The 11,673-nt window shown below is 55.9% G+C and overlaps 1 protein-coding gene across 1 annotated transcript in view; it reads left to right on the plus strand.

Annotated features, from left to right (window-relative positions):
- The window catches only part of LOC104616859 (voltage-dependent R-type calcium channel subunit alpha-1E), a gene marked incomplete at its 3' end in the record, with an annotated part of 19,470 nt that overhangs the window by 3,764 nt on the left and 4,033 nt on the right, over positions 1 to 11,673 (plus strand). Inside the window, exons 6-15 of the mRNA XM_010282012.1 lie at positions 2,943 to 2,954; positions 4,912 to 5,008; positions 6,131 to 6,291; positions 6,726 to 6,863; positions 7,445 to 7,646; positions 7,845 to 8,009; positions 8,440 to 8,550; positions 9,577 to 9,660; positions 9,747 to 9,872; positions 10,065 to 10,130. Coding sequence (XP_010280314.1) covers positions 2,943 to 2,954; positions 4,912 to 5,008; positions 6,131 to 6,291; positions 6,726 to 6,863; positions 7,445 to 7,646; positions 7,845 to 8,009; positions 8,440 to 8,550; positions 9,577 to 9,660; positions 9,747 to 9,872; positions 10,065 to 10,130 — 1,162 coding nt within the window. The remainder of the gene's footprint in view (positions 1 to 2,942; positions 2,955 to 4,911; positions 5,009 to 6,130; positions 6,292 to 6,725; positions 6,864 to 7,444; positions 7,647 to 7,844; positions 8,010 to 8,439; positions 8,551 to 9,576; positions 9,661 to 9,746; positions 9,873 to 10,064; positions 10,131 to 11,673) is intronic.

Here is an 11,673-nt window from a genome sequence, read left to right on the forward strand (position 1 = left end):
CACCCCTGTCCTCGCCGCTGCTTTCAGCCGCTGCTCTCTCCTTGGGCAGAGCACGGAAGAATTCAGCTTGCTCAGCACAGGGATGAACCAGCCCCTGGGCAGGGCGGGGGGCTGACCGCAGACCCCGGCGTGGGGAAGGGGCACGGGGCAGGGCCCCCGGCCGGGAAGGCACGGGTCAGGTCCCCTGCCCGGGGCCTTTGCTCTGAGCCCTCCGGAGGCCCCCCAGGCCACTGCGAGGATGGATCAAGCATCTCTGGGGCCTGGCTGAGCCCCCCCCACCAACCAGGGCACCCCCTCAGAGCATGTCTGGAGGTGGGGTTCAAGGGCATCAGCAGCCTGAAGACGTGCTGGGTGGTTTGAGGGGCTTTAGGGGGACAAGAGAGCCTTTGCATTCCAAGGCACCTTTCATCAAGGCTTTCTGATGGCCGAAGGAGGGGAGGTTGATGGCTCAGGCTGCTCCCGGGTGGACAGGTGTCCTTATGGCCGCTCACGATACGGTAATCGGTGCTTGCTGCACTCACTGTTCTCTTGCCCCCACCCCACAGAGGTGGTGTGGTTCCTGGGGTGGCCCCTGGAGCTGGCGGGGTCCCCACGTGCCAGCACCGAGCACGTGGGGAAGCTGCCGTGCCCCTTCCTACCCCGCCTGCCTGCCTCCACCCAGCCTCCCAAGGGACGGACAGGTCCCTTTGGGCACGGGGCAGCTGAATTCTTGAGGGTGAGCACCCCACTGACCATGGCACCGAACCCCCCTGCCCCGGAGAAGGCCTTTGCACCCCCACATACGTTTGCAGCAAGCATCTGTGTTGCCTGCTCACTCTTGTAGCTGTAGCTGGGTAGATACCGAGTTGCTCGTGTCGTGGACGAAGCCTCTTTATAATGTAAACCTGCAGGATTGTCCCTCTCCCCCACGTCCAACGGTGGCTCCTGCTGGAGGAGATGATCTCATGGCTTCGGGGGTGAGGGGAACAAAGGAATCGCAGCGATTTCTGACAGGTTTATACATTATAAAGCATTTATAAGAACACCTGCCTCTCCCCTTGGCAGCCTGTCACCACCACGGCCCCAGGAGCTGCAGGATGTTCGCCAGCTATAAATGTCCCAACCCGCCGCCCACCCTCCCTCCATCCCGGTCTCAAGAGGAAAACTTTGCCATGGTGTTTAAATCCCTCTCCTTCTCTTATCCCTCCATGACCTCTTTGATGTGGGGCTGGAGGGGGGACACGTCTTCCCTCTCCCCCGCCTCGCCTCCACGGCAGTGGGTGGGCAAAGCGACGCTCATGGAGCGGCTGCAGCAATTAACGTGGCTGAGGGCGGCCGGTGACTGGGTCCAGCACTTGCCGGTAGAAGAAGTGCTGGGACACGCCGTGCCTTTTGGGCTTTCTGCCCTTTGTGCCTCCTCTCTGCAGTTTGGTTTCCCTGCGGGGGTCTTGGGTAGCCGTGGGGAGAGCAGGAGGTCTCTGAGTTGGTCCAGCGGTGCCACACCAAAATCACCGATAAGCAAGTGGCCACCCATAAAGCCGTGTCTCTCTGTGATGGCTTGTCCTCTGCCCCCCTGGAGCCCATACATCCCAAGCGAGAGGTCATCTTGGCTCCTCCGTAACTCGTGTGGAAAGCTAATACGTCAATCCAAACACAGCCTAAATAAAAAGCCCAATATAACACCGTAAATCTCCAAAGAGTTCAAATTAAATTAGCTGAAATAACCAGAACCATAACTAAAGACGCTGCTCGCTTTTTCCTCCCGTGGCACCCTCCGAGGAGGCATTGCGCAGAGGAGCAGCGCTCGCTTGTGGCTTTGCAGAGCTGCCGCGAGGTGGTGATGCCTACGCCTGCGGCCTCGCAGCGGCGGGAAGGGTTGAGTGATGGAAGGGTTGGTGGAAAGGTTGAGCGGTGGAAAGGTTGAGCGGCCAGTGGCAGCCAGTGGAGCGGTGGTCCGTGCGTAGCCCTCGTCGTCTTGCCTGGTGAGCAAGGGCAGGAGTTTCTCCACCCAGAGGTAGCCATCAGAGGTGCCTCTTTCTTTGCTGAGCAGCATCTCCTTGTGCTCGTTGGCACCAGTGTCTGGAAGCAAGAGGGACCCTTATGTCCTGCAAAATAACCTGTTGTGAGGCTGCTCAGGACAGATCCTATCACAGAAGTACTGCAGAGTTAAACTATTGCCTTTGCAACGTACCTTCCACCTGCTTCACTATCATGCTGCCAGGGCCTGGGGTTATTTTTATGGTTTTTAAGAAATGTTTTACTTAGTAGGCTTTGCCCCCAGTGCTGAGCCCTCTGCAGGCACATGGCAGGGACTCAACTCAAGCAGGGACGGAGGCTTGGTTACAACTAGGGACCTTGTAGACCCCCTTGGCTTGCCCGAGCGGGTGTCCTGCTGGGCTGCAGGAGATCCCGCGCTGCAGCTTGGGCGGCATTGGCTCTTTCTGGTTAATCAGTGGATTTCTTGATGGGGGTGACTTACCGAAGCTAGCCTGTTTGGATGGGAACTCTTGTGGCCTTGCAGGTAGGTTCCCTCAGAGGCACCTGCCTTTGGCTGGTTGGCACCGAGCCCTGAGGTCCCTCCCCAACTCCTGACTGAGGAGTACCACGTGCCTGCCCTCTGTCACCCACTGTCCCGCTCTCCACGGGTTCCTCTTGCAGCAGAGGTTTCACTACACGCCCCCCTCCCAAAACCTCCAGCGGGGAGGGCAGGGACTCCCAGCTTGCTGGATGAGTCCCTCCCTGGAGATAAGCCCCATCCTGGAGAACACAACGTGGTCTACTCATCGTGGCTTTCAACCCAGGCGTGGGGCAGTGGAGGGCTGCTGCAGGGTCCCCACGCCCGAGAGGCTGCGGTTGTCCCCGTGCAGCTCCCCCGCTGCTTGTCTTACCTTCTTCCTCTCTTCTCTCTTTTTCCTTCTCTCCGTTGGTGCTGTTTGGTGGCTGCCGGGCTGGATCGCCAACAGGAATGCTTTGGGGTAACTATGCCGGTTGGGTTGCCGTGGGGTGCTGCCATGGGGGGCATGGTGGGATGGACGCAGGCGGGTGTCTGTCTGTCCAACACCTGTGCTGACCCTTAGCTGCGTTTGCAGAGACTGGAGTAACGCTGCTCTGCACGCACCCCTGCATCACCCCGGGATGCGTTAAAGGTGATGCGCTCTGGGAAAGCGCGGGCAGGATTTTCTTTGCAAGCGATGCAATCCCTTGCCTTCGGAGGAGGGTGCTTTCATCCTGGATCTCCATGTCCGTGCAGTACCCCGAGATGATGTGGAGGACACCCAGGGGAGCACGGCACGGGGAAAGCGATGTCCACGACAGAGCTGAAGGCTCTGCCCCAGCGAGGGCTTTGCCTGCACTGAAGCACTGCAGGGGCTTCAGCCCTGACGTCCTCTGAGAGGATGTGGTTCATGCCAGGCTCAGGGCGCTGGGGAGAGCTCAGCCTCGGCCGTAGACACAGCAAAGCCAGGCTTTCCTCCAGGCGTTATCCAGCTCTATGTCCCATATCTGTGTTGGATCCCAAGCAAATCCACAGGAGGTTTCCTGAGGTCTGAAGAGGTCCCTCCTCAGCAGATGTAAACCACTGCAGTTGAGTTGCTCTTGGTGGAAGCTGACTGGTGCCCTCAAATCTTCACCCCAGCCCCGAGCTGGATGCCCCAGCCGCTTACCCAAGCCTTGACACTGAGCAAAGCAGGAGATGGAAGGTGCAAAATGAGTCCCAGGGCTGTTTGTACAGTTGCTTTTCATGCATTTGTGGGGTTGTGCTCCTAGGGAGGACTATTAATTAGTGGTTTTGTTTACATCTTTTAATGATTAAGCCCATTATTGCATTCCCTGTTGCATTAACCCTCACAAAGGAGCTGTGTAATTTGGAGCATCTGTTGTTGTAAGTCATTTCCTTGATGTTTTTTGAGGATGCCTGGTGGATCCAAACTGTGCCACCTTCACCAGGACCACTTTGCTCCATCCTGGGATCCAGCCCAAGGGCTCTAGTTAAAAGACAAGAAAAAAACCCACCTGGTATTGTGGTTGGGATTAATCATCATAGTCAAGAAATGAGGCTCATGAAGGGGACTTTTCTAAATAATTCTCCTGGTAAGATCTGCCTCCCTCAGCTGACTTGGGGTGGAGGCAAGTGCAGCCCCGATCGGGAGAGGCAAGAGAGGGCTGAGCTGTTACATGCACGTGAGGTAGAGGACTGGGCTGGCCATGTTGGAGAGCACTGACGGAGTAAGGCAGAAAGCTGTAAAAGGCAGCATTTGTGTGAACAAACCAAGCACGGAGCAGGTGCTTCCCTAGGTGGACATAAGGACCGTGAATTTTGAGCTTAAGCCAGGAGGGAAAACCCTTTGTGACACCCCTGCATGTAGACCCCATTGAGTGCATCTCCCTCATTTTATTACGGATTTCTTGCAACTAGGCATAACGGTAGAAAACAATTTGCAATGGCGGGGGCCTTTTGCAAGCCCCATCTGCAAATGACATGTGCCTGCAGGAGAGGAGCAAACCTCCTGGCCCTGCCGAGCGGCGTGGCCTGGGGACATGGGAGAGGGCAGCGTGCCAGCGCCCTTTGGGCAGCTGCCCCAGCCCTGGCACCCCACCGCTTCCCACAGCGAGGGGCTTTGTCAAGGTCGCTGCTCCCCAGCGAAGGGGAAAGGTGCTAATCCCCAGGAGGAGAGGATTGCTTTATTTTTCATCTCTGCCAGCTGTCAGCACGCGTGTTGGAGGAGACTTGTTTGGGTGGGCTAAGCACTTGGCAGTCACACCTTCGTGATCGCTGGCCCCCATGGCGGCATGTGGCCCTCCTGTTCCCCTCCTTGTGCATGCTGGGGGTGGTTGGCAGCTCTTGAACCCCCCTGAGCATCCAGCCCCGGGTCTGCAAGGCTATTGTCTCTCCCTTTCATTTTTGGGTGCGTGTGCCTCCCTCTGACGTGGTAGGACCAACAAGGGCCGGGATATCAAGACCATCAAGTCTCTCCGTGTGCTACGGGTCTTGAGGCCCCTGAAAACCATCAAGCGACTGCCAAAGCTGAAGGTAACGATTCCCATCTCCTGTCTCATGTCTGTCTTCTCCAGCATGGACCGTTTGGTGCAGGGACCACATGCGTCCATTTGCTCGTCAGCGATGAGCAAGTAGATTTCAAAGCATTTGCTGTGTTTTAGGAGCCCTGTTCTCAAACGCAATGCCCTTCGGGCTGCTTCACATCTGGAGGTGCAATGAGTTATTAAAAGCGAGCCTGGATCTCTGCAAGGTGTCAGAGTTAGGTCCCAGGGAAAGCGGGGCCGGAGTGGACACGAGGCAGCAAAGCTCAGATGCTCTCCTGACATAGGCTGCCCCAGCTTTGGGAGAGCTCACATCTCTTTCCAAAGTTTGTGATCTTTCCCACTAGAGCAGCCTGCAAACCGCTCGGGATTTTGTGTGCTTGTGCTGTCACGGTGTTACAGCAAAGGGGGGTTTCCCATCTGAGTAGAGGGATTATTTATGCAGTGCAGGTAGGATTATGGCTTTCCCTGCCTTAGCCGATGGGGTATGGAGGCAGAAAGGAGTAAGAGACCGGGGAAGCCCTCAGTTTTTCCTCCCAAGGGGATATTTGGCTGGTGGATGAGGCCCAGCGTGGCACCCCAGAGACATGGGTTTTGATCCCAGCTTTTCTTCCTGATCAGTGGATGGATTCAGCCTGTGTCAGTTCATTTCTGGAAATCTCTGTCTTCACCGTGAAGCAGGGAAAAGGACATTCCTCTCTTTCTTAAGGTGCTGTGAGAACTAGGACTGAGAGCACAGCCTGGGGAGGTGCTGCTATTGCGGGCTCTGCCTTGTTATTAGGGGTGTTGTGAAACAAAGAAGCATTTACTAATTGGTCTTGAGTGCTGCTAATTGCATCATTGGTGCGGTCCCTCTCTGCTGCCCTGGTTGCAGAGGATGCTGGAGGATATAAATATCCATCCCTGCTGCCGTGTGTGTGTGTGCGCTGGGGGTATGCCGGGTGTTAAACTCGCTCAGAAAATGGCCCTTCACCCAGGAGAAGGCCTAGCTCTTTCCTCCTTTCCCCCCAGGAGTGGGAAATGTCTTTCCCCATGGTAGTCTTGAGGAAGGTTTTGGTCCTGCCCTTTGCCGAGCCTGTGGGTTCCCCAAGGTGAGCTATGCCCTCTCCTGCAGGCCGTCTTCGACTGTGTCGTGACCTCCCTCAAGAACGTCTTTAACATCCTCATCGTCTACAAACTCTTCATGTTCATCTTTGCTGTCATTGCCGTCCAGCTCTTCAAGGGGAAGTTCTTCTACTGTACTGACAGCTCCAAGGACACGGAGAAGGACTGCATGTAGGTGCCCTGTTCAGTAGGTCCGATGCTGCTGACACCTCTGGCAAAGACAGGGTGCTGGGTAATGTCATCTTTGGGTTCCCAGTTAAGTCCATGGTCATGACTTGCTCTTGGCCATAGTCTCTTGGGGTGGACGGCATGGACTGAGCCCCATCCCCATTGCTGTGTCCGTGCTGTGCATCCTTGCACAGGGTGCGGGATGCAGAGCCCCGTATTTTGCTCCTGTTCTCTTTCCTCCTTTTGTCTTCCCTTTTGCTTTCCCCTTCTCTGCTTCCCCGCAGTTGTTAGCCAGCCTCTCCCTATTTCTCCCCCCAGCCCTGTAGGAGGAGAGGTGTCCCGTCCCCCTGCCCCCGCTTGCCCCCAGGGTTTAAAGCCACCGTCTCATAGTCTGGCAGCATAAAAAGCAAGGTCACTGCTCTCTCCCAACCTTGCAGAGGGAACTACGTGGACCACGAGAAGAACAAGATGGAAGTGAAGTGCCGGGAGTGGAAACGCCATGAGTTTCACTACGACAATATCATCTGGGCTTTGCTCACCCTATTCACGGTCTCCACCGGCGAGGGTTGGCCTCAGTGAGTAGTCTGCTTTGTCCCCGCCTTGAACGGGGGTGGGCATGTCCCCACTGGGGTGATTGGGTTAATAACTGGCTACACCCAGGTGGGACTGAGAGCGAAACTGCTGGGCAGGGAGGAGGAGAGGAAGGATGAGAAATTACATCAGAACAAAAGAGCTTTACCCCCCGGATGAGGCTGAGACTGTGGCTGGAGTTAGCTTCTTCCTTAGGGAGTGAATGATGCATAATCCCTTCTCCTGTGTGGCCCTGAGGTATGTTTTAGCTCAATTTTAGAGATGACCATAGGACTAGCCCTTTCTTCATGCTCATGTGAGCCTGGGCACGTTTTTTTCTCTGTATGTGGAGCACTGGAAAATCCATTTTCCATCAGGGGCATGGGCGAAGCACCACAAAACAGGCTGTAGCCACTTAGAAGGGTCAGCCTTGTAAAGCAGGTTGAGACAGAGGTTTGTCCTATCGTTGTTACAAGTGTGGACAGCCAGAGCTGGCTGTACAGACTGGGTCCCGTGAGAAGCGCTGCGTGGTGGCAGTCCTGATGGGCATATCTCTGGTTGCTTTTCTCCACCTGTCTGCCCACAGGGTGCTGCAGCATTCTGTGGATGTGACGGAGGAGGACCGTGGGCCCAGCCGCAGCAACCGCATGGAGATGTCCATTTTTTATGTCGTCTATTTTGTGGTCTTCCCTTTCTTCTTCGTCAACATTTTCGTGGCTCTCATCATCATTACATTCCAAGAGCAAGGAGACAAAATGATGGAGGAGTGCAGTCTGGAGAAGAACGAGGTATGGTCTGGGGAGGGGGAAAGAGGACGTTTCCATGGGTTTTCTGCAGTTTGGGAGCTTGGAGGTCCCTAGATGTTGAAAAAGTGTAAGAAACCTGTGAGCCACCTGCCTGCCTAGCCCATGAAGGAAGGAAGCGTGGCAGCCGGTGTCCCCCGTGATACCATCAGCCAGGGTCTGATGCACATTGTTTTATTCCAGAGAGCCTGTATTGACTTTGCCATCAGCGCCAAGCCCCTCACGCGGTACATGCCCCAGAACCGGCACACTTTCCAGTACCGCGTCTGGCACTTTGTGGTCTCCCCATCCTTCGAGTACACCATCATGGCCATGATAGCATTGAACACTGTGGTGCTGATGATGAAGGTGAGCCGGTCAGGGTGAGCCTTTCCTGTTTGGGGTGGTGGGGAGAAGGAAGATCGGTCAGGATGGGACCAGAGGGTATTTTGGTTGTTTCTAGGAGATGCTTTGAGACGGAGTCTGAGCATGAGTTCCCTTGGCATAGTCATTTGAGACACCAGCTGCCCCCAACTGGAGGCAAGATCTTCCCCAAACCAGATGACCCAAATGGTCTGGACCTCTTAACTACTACAGAAAGATCTGGATTTACTCTGTGCTTCCTTCTTAGAAGCGGTGGCGGCTGTCCCGAGAGAGGGGTGGAGAGGGAAAGGAGGAGACAGTCTTGAGGCACCCAGGGCAAGGAGCATGGGCCACCGCTGGTTTGCCCTGGGACAGTCATCAGTCAAGAGGCTGGCAAGCCCCCTCCTGGCTAGCGATGTCTCTCTCTTTCCATCAGTACTACTCTGCTCCGTACACCTATGAGCTGGCCCTGAAGTACCTGAACATCGCGTTCACCATGGTGTTCTCCTTGGAGTGTGTCCTCAAGATCATTGCTTTCGGCTTCCTGGTAAGTGGCTACTGCTGTTCTTGACGAGCGTGTTAATTTGGATTTTGGCAGCACACAGATCACAGAGGGAAGGTGTTAATAATGTGAGGTTGTTGCTATTTATTTTGGGTCCCAGCCTGAGAGCTGCTTTTAGGTTGGAATTGCTCTTTTGGTTCTCATTAAACTTTCCACTGCTGGATGCCAGTGGGCGAACCCACACCATTGCTTTACTTCTTGCATCATTTCTGTGGTACTTTGATGCCTGGACCATCTATGTGCTGTGCAGCCGCACTGCTAAAGCCAACTGCTGCTGCGATCATGCTGGTAGCTGCAGTCCCTTGTCCCTGGGAACCAGGAGATGCTGGTGCATTGCTGTGCTCGGGCTTTATCAGTTGGACCAGACCTGACCAGCAGTGAGACCTCCCTGCCTAGTTCACAGTCCTCAAGTCTCCAGCTGCTGATTTAAGACTTGAAGCCACGGACTGTTTTTTCTTCAGCTACCCTTTGCTGCTTATGAACAACCGTCAGATTTGCTCTTTTATAGTTTCTTTCCTGTCTCTAACCCATACTGGGAGATGGGGTCCACCAGCAGGAGGGTTTCTAGCCACGCTCCCTGGTCCCAGCGGTGCCAGCCGTGGTTAAGTCTGGTCTTGCACCAGCTGCTGCACAAACAGCAGGTGCTGAGGTGGGTCCGGGTGCCCACGAAGAGGAGGGCAAAGCAGCCTCCTGGCTGTGAGGGTTGGCATGGTGAGCTGTTGCAGCCTGACCAGGTGTGGCTGTGGCCACTTTTCCACTCCCATTCACCGAGGTGGCCTGTTGGATGCATGAGTCATGTCCCAGGAGAAGCTGCTCACCGCAGGCACGCGCAGGTCTGCCACCGTCTCAGATACAGGATGATGCTCCAGACTGTGGCCGCATACAAATGGGCATCGAGGTCCTTGCTGCCACTGCCGTTGCCTGCGAGCAGCCCTGTCCTGTGGCCCAGTGCCCTTCAGACCTGCCATCCCCGATCTCAAATCCATGTTCTCTCTCTCCTTCCTTTTGCAGAATTATTTCCGGGACACCTGGAACATCTTTGACTTCATCACCGTCATCGGCAGCATTACGGAGATCATCCTGACGGACACCAAGGTGAAGCAGGGGCTGGGAGCAGCGGGGCGAACCGCTGCGGGGGGGGGGGGCTCCTGCCTCCCTCTGACCCTCTCATCTCCTCCCAGCTGGTGAACACCAGCAGCTTCAACATGAGCTTCCTCAAGCTCTTCCGGGCTGCTCGGCTCATCAAGCTGCTGCGCCAGGGTTACACCATCCGCATCCTGCTCTGGACATTTGTGCAGTCCTTCAAGGTAAGTCAGGTGTGCCCTGGTCTCCTCCCAGGCCACGGTGCTGGGGTGCTGCCCCCAAATGCAGGCTGCTCCCGAGGTCTTGCTGACGTGTTGCCTTGTAGGAGAGACGGATCGTCACAGCTTACCTGCTCACTCTGCTTTTTGTAGCTGGACCTGTGCTAAATGAGGTCACTCATGTGTCTTGTCTTGTAGGCCCTCCCCTACGTCTGCCTCCTCATCGCCATGCTTTTCTTCATCTACGCGATCATTGGGATGCAGGTGAGCACAGGCGTCTCGGTGTGCCTCCCTCCGGCGCAGACAGGCTGGACCAGCACGTCCTCAGCATTACGCACAGCGGCCGGCCTTGTGCCTGTCTGTCATTGCCTCACGCGGACACGGTGTCCGGGAAGGTCCCGAGGGTGGAAGGACCTGCAGAGCCACATGCCCTGGGGGAGCTGACACGGCCGTGTTCAGTCAAGCTCCACAGCCACCTTCCCTCGGTGATGTGGCCTTGGGGACTCAGCTGGGCAACCGGTGCAGCGGTCAGCTTTCGAATCCCACCCTTCGTTTCGCAGGCACTTCAGTTGTAGAAATGACACCCCATCTCCACCTCCCTTGCAGCCCCCAGAGATTAATTTCATGCCTGCGGGACCTTCTGCCTTCCCCATCTGAACGGCTGGATCACGGTGGTGATCCCCGCAGCCCGCCCTCCACCTTGTCCCTCTGCGGAGGGATGCTCTGCTTGGGCTCTCGCACTTCGGGACCTGTGATGACCTACCCAGATGGTGGGAGGTCTGCAGAGCATGGGAAGATGTGAGCTTTCCAGGCTCCAGCTGGTAAATAAGAAGCACGTGAGCTAAAACCCTCAGCTCCACACATGCTGCGGGGCTGGCTCGGTTCTGCGGTGACTAAATCCCACGCTGAGGATCTGACAAAGCATCTTTGACGATGAACGCTGGGGATCTGGAGCCGCCTGATAAGTGAGCTACCGCAGTACCCAACGCCATCGCCCGGACGGGCAGATTTTGGGGAGGCAGCACGGTGGCCCCCGGCTCGGGCTGCTTGGCAGCGCTGGTGTTTAGTCTCTTCCACCCCCTCTCTCCCACCCCGAGAGTCGCGTGGCTGCTTGTGGCTGCTCGGTCCTACACATCTCAGCACCGGCTCCAGGTGTTCTCCGCACCAAACAACCGCCATCTGAGTCAGCCCCCCTCCCTGCCGTGTGGTAGTATTTGATTTTTTTTTTTTTTTTTCCCTTCTTTAACACCATTGTGAACAAATCCCCAAGCAGTAAAGTCTGTGGGCGTTATTTGAGCAAAATAGCTGGAGGCAGAAAATATTCTACAATTACACATTCCAAAAAACCTGTACAGGGAAAAAAATACTCTGCAGTTAGTGTATTTTTAGGTTCACAGAAAGCGGAATAAATATTTAACAGTAATAACAGCACATTTTTCCTATTTGAGGCACTTTACGTACATTCATTATGTCCTACCACGGCCCTGGCTGTGGGTCATTATTAGGATATTGTCCACGTTCGGGGCTTCATTGCTTCTTTTGGCCCTGGGGACGGTAGTCCCAGGTGTCTGGCTGTCCATGGTGGGTCGGCAGTCGGTCTGTTCCTCCCTCCCTGAGCCTTTACCCACCCTGTTTGCAACGCTGTGCCCGGCTCCGGCGTCACAGACGCTTCCCCAGCGAGGGAAAAGCTCCTGGGAGTCTCCAGGACCAGGACCCAGCACCCACCCAGGGTGGTGCGACTCGTCCCTGCGCCTCCAGCGCGCTCGGGACCGCTGGCTGCCGTAGCGCAGCAGGGGGATGGACGGGG

This window comes from Phaethon lepturus, unplaced genomic scaffold, assembly GCF_000687285.1.
Source record: "Phaethon lepturus isolate BGI_N335 unplaced genomic scaffold, ASM68728v1 scaffold28142, whole genome shotgun sequence".
Taxonomy (NCBI): domain Eukaryota; kingdom Metazoa; phylum Chordata; class Aves; order Phaethontiformes; family Phaethontidae; genus Phaethon; species Phaethon lepturus.